Source organism: Monodelphis domestica, chromosome 6 (assembly GCF_027887165.1).
Source record: "Monodelphis domestica isolate mMonDom1 chromosome 6, mMonDom1.pri, whole genome shotgun sequence".
In the NCBI taxonomy this organism is placed as follows: Eukaryota; Metazoa; Chordata; class Mammalia; order Didelphimorphia; family Didelphidae; genus Monodelphis; species Monodelphis domestica.
The window spans coordinates 60,278,103-60,300,151 of NC_077232.1; the positions used below are offsets into that span (position 1 = coordinate 60,278,103).

Consider the following 22,049-nt stretch of genomic DNA (forward strand, 5'->3'; position numbering starts at 1 on the left):
CCTCAAACCACCACAAAAATGAAGCAAAATAACAGAAAAGGAAACACGTGGGTAAAAATTTAAAAGCATGAACTCTTATATATAGTTCACAGGTATATTGAACTTTAAAGCCTACAAAAAACTTCCTTAGGAACAGTCCAGTGAGGTAGATCCTACGTTATTTTTATTTTACAAATAACGTAACTAAAGCTTAGAGAGCTTAAGTGACTTGACCAAGGTAAGGAATGGAATCCAGGTCTTTTTACTCTAAATGCTACATTCATCACATTACCTCTCCAAGGAATAAGTAAATTACCACATCCTAAAAATAAGCAGAACATTCCATCTTCCTTAGTCATAGTCATGCAGTGATTTTTCTTTGGTATCCTCTCAGCTGGCAAAAATCAGAAACCATTACTTGAGAGAAGAGATAATGAACTTAAAAACACACACAAACCTGAGGAATGGCAGATCACTCACAAACCCTTAAGAAATTTAATTAAGGGAACTGGCACTGAAATTCTACATTGGTCCCCCGCTAGGAATGATGGGATCCTTATGAAATAATGATGGAGGTGAAAAAAAATAATAAAATGGATATATTCTCTTAGGATATTCTTAGGGGGTATGAGCTCATGATGAAAGCAATGTTTTGTTTTTTGCTTTGTTTTTGCATGAAATAAAGGAGAAAAGATGAGCCAAAATGAGTTTGCATATCTATTCCAGAAAGATTTTATTTCCTCTTCTGTATCATTATAACTCTTTTAAGTTTTCATTACCTCAACATTTTTGGACTCATTGTTATAAGTGTCTTCAAAATGTTTCCATATGTATGCTTATTATATATATATATATATATATATATATATATATATAATGTCCAAAAAGAAGACTTAGTGAAGTTTTATGGTTCAAGGGCTTAATATGAAACTTTTCGGACACCTTGTATATAATCTGTATCCTCCGTTAGATCAAGACCTTTGAGAATATGAACTACTTACTTATGTCAAATTTGATAGAGCATAGTAAAGTGATAGTTACATAGTGAGACATTTAATAAATATTAACTATAATACACATTTCTTGCAAAGGAGGAGAAAGTTCAAAATCATCCATATTTTTAAGACTGAAAAGAATCTATTACCAAACCACAGATATCAAACACAAAGAATTAGGAAGGGGGACACATATGTATGTATGTATGTATGTATATACTTAAATTCTCACGTTTTACTTTTGTTTTTATTTTTTTTAAACCCTCACCTTCATCTTAGAATCAATACTGTGTATTGGTTGTAAGGCAAAAGAGCAGTAAAGGCTAGGCAATGGGGGTTAAGTGACTTGCTCAAGAGTCACACGGCTAGGAAATGTCTGAGGCCAAATTTGAAACTAGGACCTCCCATCTCTAGGTCCAGCTCTCAATCCTCTAAGCTACCTAGCTGACCCCTACTTTTGTTTTTATATGACCTTCTTTTCTGAATATGTTCTTCCATAAAGCACCCAATGAGCCAGTCATTGAACAATAGACAAAAACTGGTTCAGCAAACCAAACCAATATATTAAATATACAACCTTCACAGTATACACATTATTCCATGGTGACAGCCCTCTCAAAAAAAAGGGAGGTGCAATTTCTCAAATAGAAGAATATAAGGAAAAGAATCAATGAATACTCATTAAGAGCAATTATTATAGAGTGCAAAGAGTTAGGCTAGGCCTATGAAAGTTACAAAAGACAAATTTTCTCCATTATTGTTCAGAAAGGTAAGACACACATAAAAAGTTAAGAAAGGTGAAATTCCAACAGCTCAAGACAACAGCATAAGAGATGCTACAAAATAGTACATAATTAGTTATCAAATTAATTGTACAGTGTTATAAGAGTTCTAAGAAAGGGAAGCTTAATGGACAATGGGGTATTTAAACCTAACCTTGAAAGAATATGGTTAGGGAAAAGGGGGTTGGGATAGGGGAGAGCAGAAGCAAGAACAAAAGCCTAGAGGTTAAACAGTACAAAACTGGATGGAAAGATAATGAGGAAACCAGTTTGGCTTGAATAAGGTTTTGGGCAAGGGAGATAAAAATAAATATAGGTTAAGTCCTAAATCAGACTACAGAGGGTCTTGAATAAATTTTGGCGTTTACTCTAGTTAATGTACAAGACAGATTTTCAACAAGAGAATATCTACTTTATGCAGATTAACCTGATGAAGGAATGAAGTGTCAAAGGGAATAGAGTAAGACCAGAGGGAAAAAAAAACAGTTAAGAAATAGGAGCTGATCTGCAATGGTGATGGTGCTAGATATTAGGGAAGAATATGAACAAAAGTTTTGGAGGCTAACTGAAATCCTGAAGCTAAGAGGATCTCTCATTTTTGAAGGGGAAATGAGAAATTCAACTGTAGATATGCTGAGTCTGAGATAATGGGACATACAAGTGAAAATATTTAGCAGACAATTGGAAGCATGGGACTGAAACTTAGAGGTGGTGGGGGACTAGAGAGGTTGATTAGATTATTACTGACTAAAATAATAACTAATATGCATATAGCTCAATTACTATGTATTTTACAATTATTGTCTCATCTGATTCTCACAACCCTGGGTAATAGACACTGCCATGACCCCCATTTTACAGATGAAGGCAGAGGTTAGTTAAGCGATTTGTCCAGGGTTACGGTGTCTGTGACCACATTTGAACTCAGATCTTACTGACCCCAGGCCCAGTACTCTATCCATAGTGTCATCTAGCTGCCTTGATTTGAAGTTCTTTATAGAGGTAAGAGTTGAAATTAGAGAAAGGAGACTTAGGGTAGAACAGAGCATTTTTGGAAGACCAGTCACTGAAGGAGAGGCAAATAAAAAAGCAGGCTAAGAAAGCAACACAAAAATTATAGTAGGCAAGGGTGCAGGGAAGTGGAAGAATGAGCAGCCTAAAGAGACCTCAACTAGGTTTGAGGAATGAGAAAAAGTCAATGGATATATGCCATTTAATCGTTAATTCCAAGAAAGAACAAGGTATGGAAGTTAGATTGAGGTTTTAGAAGATCAGAAAGTAAAGGTAACCACTGAGACAACTTGAATCTTTCATTCAGCAGTAAAAGCCAGAGGAAAAAAGCTAGCAAGTTTGGGAGAACTGTGTATATGTAATACATGGTAACCACAAAAATTAGAGTTTAAATTGGGGGAAAATTGTGCAGAGAAGACCCAAAGGGAAGGGGATCAATGGCACTGATAGAGGACCTCTTCTTTAAAAACTTTCCAAAGGTAAAAGAAGCACTGTGGTACAGGGAAATCTCTACTTTGTAGAGTAGGGGTAAAGTAGAAGTAAATCAGATTATTAAATCCACTTTAGTTTGAACTTTTGCTTCTTAAATTTAATAATTGGAGAGCATATCCATGTTTTCTCAGATTAGCATCCCCCCTCAAAAAAAAATGGAGGTGTGGGAATGTTATAAAGAAAATTAACCTTACCAATCACTAAAAATCCAACTCTAAGATCACTAGACAAAGAATGTCCATTTTTCTCTGTATCCCTACAGCCATATGACTATATAACAAGGCTTAATAAATGTCTTCACAAAAGGCAGGCATCTACCACCTTATACAATAAAGCTAATACAACATTTAAGTCATCAATAGGAATTTTCATTACTAAAAAATTGGAAGTCTGTTTCTGCCCATTTGTCTTTAAAAAAAAAAAAAGGAACTTGCTCCTAAAGTCTTCCATGTATTTTCTTCCCCCATTAAAATTGTAAGCTCCTTGAGAGCAAGGACTTGCTTCTTTCTCTATTTGTATCCCCAATGCTTAGTTAGGGTGCTTTGCAGAGAGTAGGAGCTTAATGTATGCTTTATTCAGTCATTCAACAGAGTTATCTATTTACCTCCTAGCTACCTACTCTATCCCCTCTCAATCCATCATCTCTCTATTTTTATCTATCTTAGTATAATGGTGCTTTGTAGAAAGACCTTAGTTGTATGTTTATTTCGTTATTCAATAGAATTCTCTATCTACAAAAATTTGGATATTATAGATCTAGCTCCCTATAAATCTACAGATATATACAGAGAAATCTACAGATATATACGCAAATACAGATATATTGAGATATGTATAAAGTCTATGATTGGCTTTTATTTTTATGTTAAATCAATTGACATCACATAAAAATGCCTCTAAGTTTTACTTCGTAAATTGAAAACAGGGATAATAAAAATGTTTTTTCCTTAACTAGCTAGTTTCAAATGTTGACAACCTGAACTGTTCACTCCACTTAAGAGAGCCAGGAAACTCGTCAACAAAACCAAAACCAAATCCTCTATTCTTGAAGTCTGGGGGTCGGACAGTTAAAAATAACCCCCAGCCTGTGCCTACAGACACAAGAGCAAGCATTATCGTCGCCCTGGCAGGTCGGCGGCGCGCTGTACAGACGTTGTCTCGGGGGCTCTATGGATGCTAGGAAGACGGCGCCAGATGGACGGCTCAGGCCAGCTTGCGCTGCGGCTTCCCTCCCATCCTCCCCGGGAGCTGGAGGTTTCTCTTATCATTCGCTCTCCAGAGGGAAACAGGGGAGTTTGTGCCCCGGCCGGGTACCCTTGCATCGAGGCCGGCGGCCCCAGCCCGGGTCCTTTTAGTATGCTCGGGAAGAGTGGGTCCCGTCCCCTCCCTAGGCTCATTTATTTAATTTTCAGGCGTCTCCAAGAAGCAAGGCTTATCCCCCACCCCACCCCCCCCACCCCCGGGCCCGGCCGCAGCCGTCTCCCACGCGGGGCCCGTGGCTAGGCCGGGCCCGCTGCCGGAGGCCGCAGCGCGGGCCTAGCCAGGCCCCTTGGCTCCCGCTCCCACTCACCTCCTTTGGGACGAGCTGGTTCTCCTCGCCCGGGACCATGGCTCAGACTCGGCCCTCAGGCGGCGCGATCCGACGCGAGGGACGGCGGTTCTGGGCCTCAGGAGAGGGCGGCCGAACCAGGCATTCTCCCGCCGCCCCGACCCTGGCCACTCGCGGAGGCCTCGGCCCGAGCCTCGGACGGCAGCACGCAGACACCGACCCAAGGAAGCCCCACCGTCACCGTCACCCTCGTCGTAGTCGTCACCCTTGTCGTCGTCGTCGTCGTCGTCGCTGCCGCCGCCGCCGCCGCCGCCCGGCCCCTCCCCCGGACGACAGCGATCAATGGAAAAATGGCGGCAGGCGTTCTCGCGAGACTTCAGCGCGTCCGGCCCCGGGAGGGGCCGGGACCTGGACCAGGCTAAACTGTCTGCGGCAGGGAATCCCGGCTGCGGCTCGGCCCCAAACGGAAGGGATTCCTGCCGTTTCGAGAATGGACCGCTCTCTCCTTTCCTTGAGCCCTGCGGCCGCGCCCCCCTTCTTCCTCCTTCCCGGGCCGGCGGCTTCTCTCTAAATCTGCGGGTCGAGTCTGGGCATTTCTCCCGTCGGCCCGGGGCCCCAGTCCTGTCTGGTTCTGGTTGGGCCCCCCATCAGGTCCAGTCCAATCAAGTCATCTAGCAGTCTGTAATTTAGTTCTTATTAAGCGCCCACTATGTGCCAGGCACTGCGCCAAGTGCTGAGGATTCAGGGAAAGGCTAAGAACAGCCGCATGCCTAGGAGTAGTTCACAACATGCACACCATTAGATACAAACAAGCAAAAAATTGGAAAATGTTAGAAGATTGGAGGTGACCGAGGGGAGGCGTTAGAATTAAGAGGAAACCTGAAAGATTTTCTGCAGAAGGTGCAAGCATTTATTAAGCGTTGACAGTGTGCCTAGCACCGTGCTAAACACTGGGGTTTCAGAGAAAGGGTACCGCTGCTGCCTTTCAGAAGCTCACAACATGGACACAATTAGGTACAAACCTAATGGCAGCTAGGTGGTGCAGTGGGTAGAAAACTGTACCGGAAGCAAAGAAGACTCATTTTCCCAGGTGTGAATCTTACCTGAGACTTAGCTGTGCTACTGTGAGCAAGTCACTAAACTCTGTTCACCTCAGTTTCTTCTGTAAAATGAGCAGGAAAATGAAAGGGCAAACCACTCCAGTATCTTTGCCAAGAAAACCCCAAATGGGATCACACTCTACTGAACAAGGATGTGCCCCAAGGTCAGCACAATATTTTGTATGTAGTAGATTTTTAATGTGTTGAAAGATTGAATTAATTTAGGCAATTGTACAGCTAAAGCATTCTTAGTGATTTCTGAATGGCTTAGAAATGTCCACAGCCTCCCTTTGGTGAACTTTTTCAAAGGGACCATCAACCAAATACTTCTCATGTCTAATAAACCTCATCATTTCTAAGCCTTGTTCACATGAGTAAAAATAACATGCTAGGGAGAAACTTCTGAATATGTTCCATTTGTGATCTATTATCAGTGCAAGAAAATAGTCTCTTTTTATGTTGTACAGTGTCAAAAGTTTCTCTGGAGCCTTTTTTTTTAAACAGTGGTTTTAGGGTTGACTTTGTATAAACTTACATGTGCTTCAAACTTATTATTCAGTCACTTCTGATTTTTCTCTAAATCAAAGATCATTGAGTTAATCAACAAGCATTTATTAACAAGGTGACTATTGGCCAAGAAATGTACCAGAATATAAAAATAGATAAACAATACAAATACTACTATAGTGTCTAGCCCTCAAGAAGAATTCTATGGAATTCTAAGAAACAAAGGTGGGGAGGGAGTACACTCTAGGCTTGGATGGAATAGACCTTCATAGGTGAAATGATCAGTCTGGCTAGACACTATAGTGCATAAGGGGAATAAGAGACTTTATTCAAAGAAATAACATTTCTTTGTTTCTGGCAACAGAAAGGGAGGTTGGGGGCAGGTTTAGAAGGGCTTTAAGTGCCAAACAAAGGAGTTTAAACTTGATGCCAGAGATGAGATGGAGACACTTGCATTTATTGATTAACAGAGCAATTTATTCAGTACTGCATTTTAGAAAAATCCCTTTGGCAGCTGTGTGGAGGATGAAATGCTCACATAGCTTTAGTCTTTTAATCATTCTAATTGCTCTCTTTGGGGAGTTTCTAACCTCCCCACATCCTCTCAAAAAGTGAATACATTCTTGTTTCACCTTTTCACCAATTCACTTCAAGAAGTATTTGTGAAACAGCTGCAACAGTGTGTGCTAGGCACTTTTTTAAAAAGTAAATTAATTTTAAGCACAGTTTTTAACATAAAAATAAAAGCCAATCATAGACTTTTTAAAAACAGATTTCCTTGAAAAGATCTTATTGCTTCAGAGGAAGTTAGGCTGGAAAGAAAATGACTGGATTTCAGAAAAGATGAACAGATTATCTTTAAAAAGGAAAAAAGCTGCTTAATGGGTAAAAGGTGGGAGATGAGAAGCACAGCTTTAGAAGAGAAATATCTTCTCTCCAGTGTCAGATGTGGAAAAATTTGAGACTGGCAGTTAGATGTTACCTGGTGAAAGACTTCTACTTGCAGAGTCAATGCTATGTACAAACATTATTCCAGCAAATTTAAATATTACCTTGCTAGCATTATCTTTAACTTAGATGTAATTATACAGCTTTATCATCATCATTAAACATTTATTGAACATTTGTTATATTAATTTGGGAAAATAATCAGTCTTCATCCAGTCTCAATGCCCCATATCAGTTTACCAAAGAAATGTTATTTCTTTGATAAAGTCTCTAGTTGACTGGAACAGAGAAATAATATTTAGTCCCAGTTCTGATTCTAAATAGCTGTATGACCTCAGTAGTTTTTTTGTTATTAACCATGACTTAAATCACAAACTCCAGAAACAAATGAACCTAAAAAGAAGAAAAATGAACAAAAACTCACCAAGGACAGATTTATGTCATTTGATATTCCCCCCCTTTTTTTCTCACTAAACATTTCATTATCAAGTGTCTTAATAATAATAAAATGATAATAATAGGTAGCTTTTATAACTTCTTTAGGGTATCCAAAATGTATTACGAATGTCTCATTTTATCCTCACAATTCTGAGAGATGGCACTATTTTTATCCTCCTTTTATAGATGAGGAAACTGAGGTGGGCAGCAGTTAGGTGACTTGTCCAGAGGTGCATATCTGGCAAGTGCCCAAGGGTAGATTTGAACTCAGGTCCAGTGCTCTATCCACTTGAAAAGGCTTTTAGGAGTCATTTCATTCTAATCTCTTATTTTACAAATGAAAAAACCCAAAACCTGGAAAAGGAAAATAAGTTGCCTAAGATCTATACTAGTAAATGGCAAATGTCTTGTTCAGTTATCTTTTGATCTTTGTAATCTCAATTGGAGATTTAATGGCAAAGATACTGGAGTGATTTGCCATTTCTTTCTCCAGTTCATTTTAGTGATTTCCTCATTATGGCAAAAAGGTTGAAGTGACTTACCCTAATGCACACAGCTCAATGTCTGAGGTCAGATTTGAACCCAGAAAGATGAGTCTTCCTGACATCAGAGTTGGCTCCCTATTCACTGTGCTACCTAGCTGCCCTGGCATATGGCAGAACTAGGATTCAGACCCAGGCCTTCTGACTCCCAATCCAAAGTTTTTAAGTGCTTGACACTATGCTGATCTCCCACTTGGCTGTTCACCTTATATAAAGTAAGCACTTGCTGTTTTTTGAACATTTTTGAATGGTAGCAGAAAGGATAAATAATCCTATATTCTTGTAGACTGTGCCAATGGATTGCAAACTCTTGGCCAATCCTATCAAGCTAGAAAGGCTTAGCACACAGACTGAGCAAAGAATTATATATTAGTCATTTGAGAACTAGCCTACATAAGTAAAGTTAACTAAGTAAGTAGCTAACCCAGTAAGACTTTTCACCACAAGGTAAGCTTCTGGGAATTTTTTTTTTTACTAGAAAAATTAATCAAGATCATGTATTAAGGCATGAAGTGTGTGTGTGTGTGTGTCTGTGTGTGTGTGTGTGTGTGTGTGTGTGTGTGTTGGGGGGGGGGGTGGTGATGATCAGTATAAATAGAGGGACAATCATGACTACTTGAAGTATTGAAGACTTTGTGTCTATTACCATATGGGCATTCAATATGTTTTTAGTGATGATGGTAGAGGAAACAGTTTCTTTACATATATTGCAGCATTATATTACCTAGTAACTATGAAACAAGATAACTTGCTTGGATTAGATTACTTTGCTAAATTGGTTTACCATTTTGGTTATACCATTTTCCTTGAGGGCATAATAAAAAATAAAACTTGAATCAAAAAAAAGGAAATTTCAAATTAAGTATCTAGTGTCAAGGTCAATACTTTTAGACTAGATTCAAACTTGCCAACTATTGCAGGCCTTATCTATTGAATATTTCTTGCAGTGTACTTTGAAATAATGTTAAATTGGTAGAATCCCTCAAGCAAAGGGGAACACTATCCTTAGAATGCACTTCAAAGCCTGTTAGGTGACTCAGTGGATAGAATGCCAGGCCTGGAGATAAGTTCACTTCTAGCCTCAGACATTTCTAACTGTGCAACCTTGGGCAAGTCACTTAATCTCATTTGCCTAGCCTTTGCCCTTCTGTCTTAGAGGTGTCAACAGAAGAGAAAGTAAGGGTTTATTTAAAACACACACACACACACACACACTTAAGCAATGGTATTAATGATGGATATACTAATACACCTTTTGTACATTGTTTGGGTAGAGAGATTCTAGAGCTTCATTCTTAGAGAACAAAGTGGATAGAAGGACAGACCTTCACTACAGAAGTCCTATGATGGAATCATGCCTTAGGCACTTAACTAAGTGGGTTACACAGAACAAGTCAAGAATGTCTTTCAGCCTGTTTTCTCATCTGTAAAATAGAATAATAATAATAGTATCCACCTCCCAGGGCTGTTGCAAGAATCAAATAAGAGGCCTCATACACTTCCTAGCTGGATCACCTGGGGCAAGTCACTTCACCTCAATTGCCTAGCCTTTACCACTCTTCTGCCTTTCAACCTCTATCTAGTATCAATTATAAGACATGTTATCCCTTTTAAAAAGGATTAAATGAGATAATATAGAGTACTTTGCAAACCTTGAAGTTTTACAAAAGTGCTAGCAAATGAAATAATATTTGAAAAGTGCTCAGCTTAGTGTTTTGCACTTAGTAGGCCCTTAATAATAAATTTTTGTTTTAAACATGATTATGATTGTTACTATCATTGTTATTGTTGTTATGTCTTGTCAAAATATAGGGGGTGCTCTAGGGCCAAGAGGGGGAGTTAGACCCACCTCACCCATACCCCCAACACTGACTGGAAAGGGAAAAATAATTGTGGCAATGGGGTGGTATTTAGGGGCACTTGGAAGTGAGCAGGGAGCTGGTTTTTATGATGATATGAGAAACTGGGAGATGAGAAACTCTTCTGAGTGCATAGAAAATGGAGGGAAAGGCAATAGTTGGGAAAGTGCATATTGTGATATGAGGTAGAAATAAGTTCTGGTGAATGTGAATGTCAGAGGGGTCCTTGTACTTTGGAGTTTGCCCTAAGGCTCATTTCCTATATACTATACTATGATGAAGGGCATAATGAGGGTTAGGGCTTATGAAAAAGTGACAGAGTAGAAAAAATACTATATTTGAAGTCAGAGTTATAGGTACAAATTCTGACACATTAGCTATGTGATCTTGTGCAAGTCTCTTAACAACTCCAGACCTGAAAAATGGAGAAATTAGACTGGAAGATCTTTAAAACTCTTTCTGACTATAAATCCTAAGATCCTACTACTTCTTATATAATACATACTAGTATAGAGCAAGAGAAGAGAAGAATAGAATATATCTGAATCCTGGGGCCATCTCTGCCATTTTGTGGCAGAGAAAAAGTGTTTGAGGACTGGGATATCAGGCAACATAAGGTAATGTATATTCTCAGACAGTCTCACTAAAATTTAAATATATGTATATTTAAATATATTTTAAAGATACTTGTTATAAGGAAACAAAAATGCTGTATCCTAATGTGAAGGAAAAAGACAACAGTATTAAAATTCCTTCTGCCACATTCTTGTGGTTTGGAGCCCACCCTGTGCTCTAGCCAGCAATATATGGCACATTATAGCAAGTTCAAAAGATTTTGATTAATGGCCTGGAAATACTTTATCTGTCCTCTAAATTCCAAGCCTAAATGTAGAGACGTTCACAGTTGCCCCTGCTCACCATGGTGCTAAAAAATACATGAAGTTTTTGGACACATAATCCATTGAAACTATCCACCAAGGTATGGAGAAGTTCCAATATGAGTCACTGACACTGGCCTCCTCTCTGGTCCTAGAACATACCACACTTCATCTTTCAACTACATTTTCATTGATGTTCCTTATGCCTGGAATTAATTCCCTTTTTATCTCTGCCTCTTGGCTTCCCTAGCTTCCTTCAAGTCCCAGATAAAATAGCACTTTTACAAGAAGCCTTTCCTGATTCCTTTTTATTCCAGTGCCTTTCCTCTGTTAATTATCTCTATTTTTTACTGTATACATTTTGTTTGGTCTGCTTTTTGCCTTTCTTTACCTTGTCTTTCAGTAGGTGTTTAATAAATGTTTGTCAACTTGGCTTGACTTCAGTCCACTAAATCCCTATTTTTCCCCCATGGTGTTCAGCCACACCTCCCCATCTTGTATTTGTGAAATCAATTTTTTAAAATCCCAGTGTATGATTTTATATTTATCTCTATATTTAATTTTATTGGATTTGGGTCAGTGTTCAAACCTTTCAAATTGTCTTTGAATCCTTACTCTATCATCCATTATGTTAGCTTCCCCTCCCAGCTTTGCCATCTGCAAATCTGATAACCTGCAGTTTATATTTTTATTGATTTATGCCATTGATGACTATGTTAAACCACAGAGCCAAACACATATTCCTGGGGCACTGCCCTGGAGCCCAGTTGACATGGAATCATTAATAACAACTCTTTGGTTCTGTCCATTCAACCTGTTCTGAATCCTGATTGTACTATTGTATAGCCTATATCTCTCCATCATTTACACAAGAATAGCATAAGAACTTTTATCAAATGCTTAGCAAAATCTATTCAGGCTTTATCTACAGTATATTTGTGATCCATGATCTTGTCAAAAAAGGAACATAGATCAGTCTGTCATGAGTTGTTCTTGATAAAGATATTCTGACTTAATTGTTATCACCATTTCCTTTTCTAAATGTTACTTGTCATCTCTCTAATGATCTTCCTTAGAGAGCAATAGTTGCTGCCTCCCTGATCTCACAGTCCAACTGCTTTGCTTTCTTAATTTTACTAATACTATAGTTCCAACTTGTCCATATATTTGTGGATCATTATGATATAGCCAGCTGTCCCTTTTGGCTTTATGACACCAACAGATGTGATAAAGACTACTGTCTATGTTTTCGTCTAAGTTATTGATAAAAATGTATTGATCTTAAAGAATTCTAATAGAAATATTTAATAGAAAATAGAATAGGGCCTCATGACATAGCCTTCGTCTAGATCATCAGATGTTCCCTCATGGGATTAGACTAACCTCTATATATTAGCAAATAATGAAGATTTTAAGATAAAAAAACTATAGAACTTTTGTTAGCATTATATTATCTGCTCAATTTAACTTATTAGCACTGTATATTTTGTTTTATTTTTAAAAAACCCTTACCTTCCATCTCCGAGTCAATACTGTGTATTGGTTCCAAGGCAGAAGAGTGGTAAGGGTGAGGCAATGGGGGTTAAGTGACTTGCCCAAGGTCACACAGCCAGAAAGTGTCTGAGGTCAAATTTGAACCCAGGACCTCCTATCTCTAGTAGGCCTGGCTCTCAACCTACTCATCTACCCAGTTGCCCCCTAGCATTGTATATTTTAAATGGCAACACTACTTATTTTAGTCAATCTTAGTAATACCTCGATTCTCAAATAGAATTTCCATGAACACAATGTATTTTGTTAAAGAAGAGGAAACAAAATAAGGTTATCTGTTGTTGTTCACTTCCGTCCAAATTCTTCCTGACCCTATTTAGGGTTTTCTTGGCTAAGGAAACCTAAGGAAGATTGGATCTTGTTGGTTTTTTCAGACATTTTAGTTTTGTCTGACTCTCCTTGGCCCCACTGGGTATTTTCTTAGCAAAGATATTGGAGTGGCTTGCCATTTCCTTCTCCAGTTTATTTTACAGATTAAGAAACTGAGGCAAACAGGATTAAGTGACTTGCCTAGGATCACAAGCTATTAATTATATGAGGCCAAGTTGAACTCAACAAGATGAGTCTTCCTGACTGCTGGCCTGGCACTATATCTACTGTGCCACCTAGCACAGATTACATTTACCACATGAAATTAAGGAAGTTTCAGATTTATCTTATAATTGACAAGGATTACTTTATATAGAGATAGTCAAAGATGCAGGGTTAGATTGGAGGCCTTCTCATAAGTGTCTTCCCATTTCAAAATGTTTATGACATAGATTAACTCATAGATATCATGAATTTAGTTGTTATAAAGTAAATTAGATGAATTAATGTTACAAATTAATTTCAGATTAGAATTCTAGCTTTCATGAGCTTTTAAAAGTGAAGATGTCCTATGTTTTCTTTTATACACCAAACTAGATTTTTTTTAATGTAAGAAGATTGCATTTCTATATACTTTCATCAGGCTAAATTATAAGTAGTAATAAAGAAAGTTTGTATTTTGGCTATTGAAAATGCTACCTCTCTTTCCTACCTCATGTGACTAAAGATTTTCCACATAATACTCAGCCCTCTGTATTTTTTTCCTTCACATTCAAATAACCTCAAGAACAGATTAAGTTAAAAAAAATATATATCCTCCAAGTAATAAGCCAGTTTGAAAAATTTACATCCCTAGAAATGAATCCTGGGTTGAGGGCAATGATAAAGTCTTGAAAATAGTGGGTTGTAATGAAAATGCCTCCTCAGCCATGACTGCTGTGGTTAAAATTTAATGGAACATTAAGATTGAACTATTGTGCTCCTGTTGGTCACTGCTATTGGTTTATAAAAACTGAGAGAAGATTTATACTATAAACAGATCTCTAGCCCCGGACATGAGAGACTTGGGTCTTTTTGGTGCTCAGCATATAAAAGGGTCATTTATTTTTCTTCATGTTGTTCATCTATTTATTGGTTTGTAATAACAATTAGGGGCCCCAGAGGTTGAACATTTCCTGATGGTTAATGATCTGTCCAGGTTAAAGGCCCAAAGCTTCTTGTTGGGATCATTAATTATACCAAACAGTCCTTGTATGCTGGGAAATGCTCTGCTTCCATCAGTTAGCATGATGACAGTACCTGTGGCCTAAGCATGAACTTCAGAATACTTAAGTTTCCTAAAGAGATTGTGTTGCTTTTAAATGCAGCAAGCTTCCAATCCTGGGGTTGGAACCAAAGGGCCTTGATATAAAATTCCGCCTCTGACTGACTATCCATGTGACTATAGGCAAGTCATTCAAGATTTCATAGCTGCAGCTTCCTTATCTATAAAATGAAGATGAAGACAGACACAACCTAGACCAGGAGATCATTGTGGGGAAAGAGTTTTATAAACCGTAAAATATTACATATAAACTCTTAAGAAGCTGTTGCATTTGTGGAAGCACACCCCAGTAAACTATCTCAGCAGATGGACCAAACCATATTGAGAGTAACTAACAGGCCTCAAACCCATCTGTGAGTGAGGAGAGTGGCTACTCTAAGGATATGAAGATTTACCCTGGTGGAATGGGCAGATGAGAATAATTTGTTCCAGCAGCCTTGAAGTTGGCTAAAAGCAGGCCCTGTGGAGCACTTCGAGTTTGGTTAGACATCTAAGAAGCCAAGGTCATCCCCTGCATCATGAGCCATCACCAGGGGTCTTTATTTTCATCTTGCCACTGGACATTGATATTTCTGTGAGGGTAAGGCTAACAACTTTGTGCAATTCTGCCTTACTTAAATCTACTTTATGTGAAAGTCAACAGAGCTTGTCCCTAGTGATGTCATTTTGGTCCTTTTTGAGTTCGAAGGACAGCAGTAGTAAAAATGTAAGCCTCTTGTTAGTGTTATGTTATATCCCAAAGCCTGGGTCAGGATCAACTAGGTTACTTTTCTGGAACGTAAACTTTGTTTCTTTCATTTTGTATTCTACCTCCCCTGTGAGGAAATTCCTCCAGGGGCCTACTGGACAATCAAGGTTTGTATCTACCTTCCCAGATATAAATTCAGCTGAGGTTATGTCTGTAAACTGAGGATGGCAGATCACTCTATTTCAGAGTTCTGTGCTTCACTAGGCTAGACCAAGTCCAGGTTAGTATCTGGCCTGTGAGTAATCATTACAAATTTAGGCTGGGTGAGATAGGGACATCTACTCTCAAACAAACAAACAAATATACTGGCCAACTTATATTAATAATAAAATAATATTAATACCTTCAATTAATGAAATTTCCTCCCTGGCCATATTCACCCTAGAGTTATCATTCTCATATTCCTCTTCTTTCAGCTCTAGCTTAGTTCTTTAAAATCATCCATGCCATCACCAAATTTTAACCACATTCATTTCTATACTAGTATAGAAGGAGGGAGTGTTATATCTATATTGTCATACTTCTTATGGTATTTTTATTATAACTTCAAGTTTATAGATTTTGGCAAAGCCATTCCTGCACACTTTAAGTTTGAGGTTATTTTCAAGACGTGGTCGAAGAATTCTTTTTTTCTATTTTCATTCTTCCTTATTATATTAACAAATTTGGGTAGCTTTCTTTTATGATTTCCTGAAATATGGTAACCAAGGTTTATTGTTTGTCAGTGATAGTCTAGGAATTTGATAATTTATAAATTATCTCTCTTTGAACTCTTTTCCAGGTCAGGTACTTTTGGAAATAGGTACTTTACATTTTCTATTATTTTTTAATCTTTTGACTTTGTCCAAAATTTTCTTGACTTGTGGAATAATTAAGTTCCAAAGACTCTATTCTGTTTTTCAAGGTGTCTATGACTGAGAAAAGATTTTCCATCTTGTAAGCTATTTTAATCTTCTGTTTTTCTAATCCAGATTTCCTTTTGAAATTCTAATTTCATTAAAAAAAAAAGTCTTGCTAAATTTCTCCCCAACTTTCTTGTAATTCTTGTGACCAAGCTATTTTTGTTTCTCAGATTCTTTTTATACTTATTGTGGAATGTATTCCCTTCTTCTGGCTTCTTTTAAATCTTTGGCTTCTTTTATCATAAAATTGCTTCATTATCTTTCATGTTTTCTTCTGTTTACTCATTTCCATTCTCTGTTCTTAGATTAGGACTTTGTGCCATTATCAGTGTCATCTCTTCCAGCACTCTTTGGTGGGCTAAATAGACCCTACTTGATCCAATCCCCTCAGTACTCTGAATGCTCTCCACTGCCATTCTGGATAGAATGGCAATGCTAGGCTCCTACCTTTGGCCTCAATCTGTAGATTCTCTCTCAGTCTCCTAGTTAGGTTCTGGACTCAACCATTCTTTTTCTTCTTCTCTTTGCAAAATTCTTCACTGGTTTTTGATTCCATTTCCAGTTGTGGCTATGACAAGCTTCAGTAGGATATTGGTGGTCTTAGGCTTCCTGCAAGTTCCCTATGTAGGTAGGTTACCAAGTGCTGAGCTGGCCCTGTGCTTAAAATGGCCTTACATCTCAGATTAAGGCAAAGACCTGGATTTGAGAATTTATAGGAAATTAGTACTTGGGAAATTCATATAAACAAGAGCTGTTTTATTATATAGTACAGTAAACAAGCAAAAAAAAAACACCAAAAAACCATAAATGTACACACTATATGGCAATATTGACTGACAGAAGTATATTCCCATGGATGTAAGAAATTCATCCAGTGAGAGGGCAAACGGAGAACATGTAGGAAAAGAATATGCTCAAAGCTAAGGTTCAAGTCACAAAATTATATACAATAAAAATGGGCTTGGTTAAGAATGGGTAATCAGTGCTAGGCATATAAAAGAGTTTTCCTAATCAGATCCAGTTGTTGTAAAAAGGTTCTCAAGGTGTTTATTAATACTAGACATGGGTGAGACTTGTGCTGGTGGGGTTTCTTTATCAGAATTGGAACTGAAAAAGAGTCCAAGTTAACTAAGGCAGAAGAGAAAACTTCTAACCCAGACCACCGCAGCCAATCAGGATTTTTATCCAACTAGAAGCTGTGATACCCTCTTGCTTAATTTTCCTCATCTGTCAGATGATCTGGAGAAAGAAATGGCAAACCACTCCAGGGCTTTGCCAAGAAAACCCCAAATGAGGTCATGAAGGGTTGGACACGACTGAAAAGATTCAACAATAACATAACTGCCTGATACAAGGTTAACTTAGGTCAAAACAGTGGAAAAGTACACATTGTCTGCCTTTGCCTATATGCTCTAAGGACCTACTAAGTCTAAGTGACTCCATTCTGGATCCTATCATTATAACTAATATCAAACAATATAAAAGTTATAATTATCATAGCCTGTCTCTTGCTGTGGTGTTCATTTATCTAGAGTGCAGAGGTCAAACTAGTCTTCCTGTGCAGTGAGCAGTGATTTATGAGAGCTGGCTGTATCCTCTGCTAATGTTCTGAGTGGCAAAGGGCTAGTATATGGCTTTACCATGATTATGTAGTTTTTGGATATTGTACCATTTTGCAATCTTCCCCTCACCCCCAAACTCCTCACAATGCCCTCCTTCACTGTGTCTTCTAGCTTCAGACACATGTTCTGACTTCCCAGATATGATCCTCTCCCAATTCTCATAGGTACATTTGCTGAAATTTATGCTGGCTTCCCTGCCATGGTCCTTTTCCAAGGCCCAACCAGCTTCTGTTTGTCTCTTTATACAGTTCTAAATGGATGAAAGAGATCATTTGGGTTTCTATTCATTTTTCTTTATCATTTTCCTATCTGGTATTTTTTAGATATTTGCTGGGATGTGTCTAGAAGAACTGGGCTCCTTGACAATGTTTCCCATCTACCATCTTAGCCAGTAGTCCCTACTGCATATTATATTCCTGGAATTGTTTCTTTCTAAACTACAACAATTCAGTGCCCTTACCCTTCTACCCCCAACCCCCAGCTTAATTAGATAGTTCTTGATTCTTCTCATGCCTCAATGCTTCCCCATAAATGGTTGCAGTGTAATATACTATTTCTCAGAGCTGTATAAAACCTTTGTGGCTTTTATGACTTTTATTTATGACTTACTTTTGTTTTGTTTTGTTTTTGCCAACTCATTTTTTAAACTACATAAAAGACCTGAATCTATAGTCTTTTTCTTGATTCTCCTCCTCTTGGATGTTTGATCCTGGTTTGTACCTGATGACCCCCTGGTTGAAGAATTCTCAGATGATGTGTCCCAGATTGTGGAGTCTCTGCTTTTCTACTAAAATGCCAGAGTAGGAGGTTCCTAATCTTAGGACTTAAAAAAAAAATCAGGTTTCTATTAAAGCTTGATTGCCACTAGATGTATGTGGTGGCCACACCCAGAAGACAGAGTACCTACTTCCATGTGCCTCTACATGAGCAACTATATTCATCTTATTCTACCTTCCTAAATATGAAGAGCCTACTTTCACTGAATTTCTCTTCAAGCAAGATGACCAGTGTCTCATCCCAGCTCTGGTGTCTTCCTAACATGAAATTGGGCATTCCTTCCCCAAGGAAGGAACAATGTCCCACCTATAAGTTTTTCAGAGTTATTCCTCATTGTCCTCCAGGTTATTCCCCTCAGGCACTAAGAGATAAATTAGTGACACTGTCAATGATATATGCCCTGAGAGAACATCCCCAATCCCTATTCCAGATGGAACATAGTTCCAAGTACAGTACCTTATATAAAACAGATGTCCAATAAATATTTACTGATTTAATTTGCTTCCTAGGAAATTAAATCAAATCAAATCAGAGTCCCTGTTCTACTACTGTTTGCTATATGGCATCTGAGAAGGTCAATTCACAGAGAATCACAGAATCTTAGCATGTTGTGACCAGAAGGGACATTAGAAATCAACTGTCTCATTTCATAGATGAGAAACTGAGGCTCAGGGTGAAGTAGACACTTTTGAGGTCATCTAGTTCAATCTTATCATGTTGCTTTATTTTTTGTTACATTGATTTTACATCACATTTTTATATATATTGTCTTTCCCATTCTTCTCCTCATTCTCACAGTGAACCTTCTTTAGTATCAAAGGAAAACAGCTAAGGAAAACCAACCAACCAACCATTGGTGTATGACAATGTATACAACTTTTTGTACCCATAATTTCCACCTTTCCAAAGAAAGTTATTGCATTTGTTCATCTCTTCTTCATAATCAAAATTGGTCATTAAAATTATCCAGTATTTGGTTTCATTTTAGTGTTCTTTTAATTATGTAAATTAAAATTTGTATTGTATTTATTGTATATTATTTCCTAGACTGTTTATTCTGCCTTCATTCATGAGTCTTTCCATTTTTCTAAATTATTCATATTTGTTACATTTATAATATAATAATATTCTACTATATTCATATATCACAATTGTTTTTTTTGCTACTACAGAAAGTGCTACTATTATTTTAGTATAAATGGGACTTTTCTTTTTCTACTTGACTTCCTTTGGATATATATCACATCAATGGGATGTCTGAATCAAAGGTCCTGAATAGTTGTGTTTTTTCTTAAATAAGTTCCAAATCATTTCCCAGATTAATTGGATTAATTCACAGTTCTGCCATGAGTACATTAATATGCCTGTCTTTCCACATATCGTATAACATTGACTGTTACCATCTTTTGTCATCTTTGCCAAATTGCTCAGTGTGAAGTCAAGCATTACAGTTGTCTTAATTGGTACATGAGATTTAGAACACTTTCATATGGTTATTCGTAGTATATATTTCTTCTTTTGAAATTTGTCTGATGGATCCTTTTACCACTTGTATATTATAATGATTTTATGTATCTTTGTTAATTCTCTATATATCTTGTTATCAGACTTTTTCCAGCTATTATAAAGAGATTTAGAGCTAGAAGGGACCTCAGAGATCTTCCTACTTCTCTTACTTCTACAAATGAGGAACCTGAAGCGCAAAGACCTCTTTGACTAGATCACATAAGTAGAGGTTAGATATAAAGATCTTCCCCAGTTCACATTTTTTTTTCCTTCTTATCTTGGCTAAATTGTTTTGAGTCAAGTGAAAAAAATATTTTTATAATTAATATGGTCTATTTTTTCTTTTATGATCTTTTAGAGATGAAAAAATCTAAGATCCAGAGAGGAGAAAGGATTCTATCTAGTCCAGCCCTCTCATTTTAAAGATCAAGAAGCTAATACCTAGCAAGTAGAATTGACTTGTGCAAGATCACACAACTGGTAAGGTTTAGGACAGGCATACACCTCTTTGGACTCTCATTCCTTAACTTCCCATGTCAGACTGCTTTTTTTTTATTCTAGTGGTCCATCAATTCAATGACCCTGAAAATGTTCAGAATTCTAAAATGTATGAAATTGTAAGTTAAAAACAAAAAGATCACATATTTTTCTCTGATTTCATAGTTATGGTTTTGTGATCACTGGAAAATCACTAACCACCTCTGAAATTTATTTTCCTCATCTGTAGAATGAGAATATGAAAAATTCTTATAGTATCTATATTAGGATTATTATGAGAATTAAACAAAATAATTTATGTGCAGTATTTTATAACCTTTAAAGAAATGCCATCTAACATTCTATAATGAGAGATCTGATGCCTGTGCAGATGCCATCATCTTCCTCATCTGATATAACCTGTCCATGTAGAGAACTTGTTTCTGGAATAATCCTGAAGACATATAAGAGAAATATTTTGGAGAGATTGTGGGGCATGTCTAAACATTCTATAACCAGCTGTAATTGGCTAATGGCACATGATTGGAAGGAGTCTTTCTCAATTGACTATGAGACTAGAACCGTTGGTGTTTTCAAAAAGACCTGTGTCAGCTTCAGCCATCCTTTAACTGTACTCAGTTGCTCTTCTCAAGACAATTGGAGAAAGAGTAAATACTATTAGAGTGTTAGACCATAGGGCTCTGTGCCCCTTTGAGGACTTATGTCTTCTGAGAAATGGGTCTTGGTCCTTAGCTTCTTTGTTTTCTTTTCCAATCTACTTGATGGGAGTGGAATTTTTGGCTTTGGAAGTTTCAAAGGATGGAAATTTGAGCCACAGAAATCCAAGAGTAGGTATATAGGCCAGGTCTTTTAGTCAGTACAGCAGATAGGTAGTTCAGTGGAGTCAGAAAAACCTCAAATACTTATTAGCTATTTTATTATTATTATATATAATATTAGCTCTGGGCATGTCTTATAATCTCTATTTGCCTTTATCCACTAGAGAAGGACACGGTAAAGTCATACCAGTGTCTTTCTCAAGAAGATCCTACAATGGGGATCAAGAAGAGTAGAAGAGAACTGAACAACAATAGTAATAGCAGCAATGTCCCTGAGAGAAAGGAATGACTGTAGGGAGTGACCTCAGCCTATCAGAAAGATTCACCTCACAGTCATGCTGTATTTGAGAACTTGGTGAGACTAATACTATGTAGGAACTGAGCAAGGTTTTGAGTCTATTCTACTTCTCTAACCCAAGTAGTGTAGGGGAGAATGTGTCTCAGAGGTATTGAGAAAAAGTGTTTTAAAATAAGAGGCAGCTATATGACACAGTGGATAGAGCACTGAACTTTGGATCAGGAAGACGAATTCAAATTCTACTTTGGACATTTACTCTGGACTCTGGGCAAGTCATTTAACCTCTGTTTGCTCATCCATAAAATGAGGATAATAATAGCACCTACTTCCTTCCTACTACCATTTTGAGGGTCAAATGAGATATTTTTAAGGCACTATATAAATACTAGCTATTCTTAATTTAAAAATCTACTAAATGAGAAGTGTTTAAATAGAAATAGGGTCAGTTTAAGAGCTGTTTCATTTGGAGAGAATTCAAAGCTCGGAGTAGGGACCCATAATTTCCAGTAAGATTTAGACACTGAGGGACAATCAATTGAGGCAGGAAATAGCATTAAAAAACAATTTCTGGCAGCAGAGAAGAGAAACCACAATGAATTCAGAGGAGAACCTGATC

At 37.6% G+C, this 22,049-nt stretch overlaps 1 protein-coding gene across 6 annotated transcripts in view; it reads right to left on the bottom strand.

The window, feature by feature from the left end:
• The window catches only part of USP47 (ubiquitin specific peptidase 47), a 100,913-nt gene extending 95,737 nt beyond the window's left edge, over nucleotides 1-5,176 (bottom strand). The window contains exon 1 of one of the 6 annotated variants that reach the window (XM_007497093.3): nucleotides 4,830-5,176. In XM_007497093.3, the coding sequence (XP_007497155.1) occupies nucleotides 4,830-4,868 (39 nt within the window). In that variant the 5' untranslated portion in view covers nucleotides 4,869-5,176. The remainder of the gene's footprint in view (nucleotides 1-4,829) is intronic. The other 5 variants (XM_056802077.1, XM_007497095.3, XM_056802078.1 and 2 more) reach the window with 5 other exon arrangements.
• Nucleotides 5,177-22,049: the final 16,873 nt, after the last annotated feature.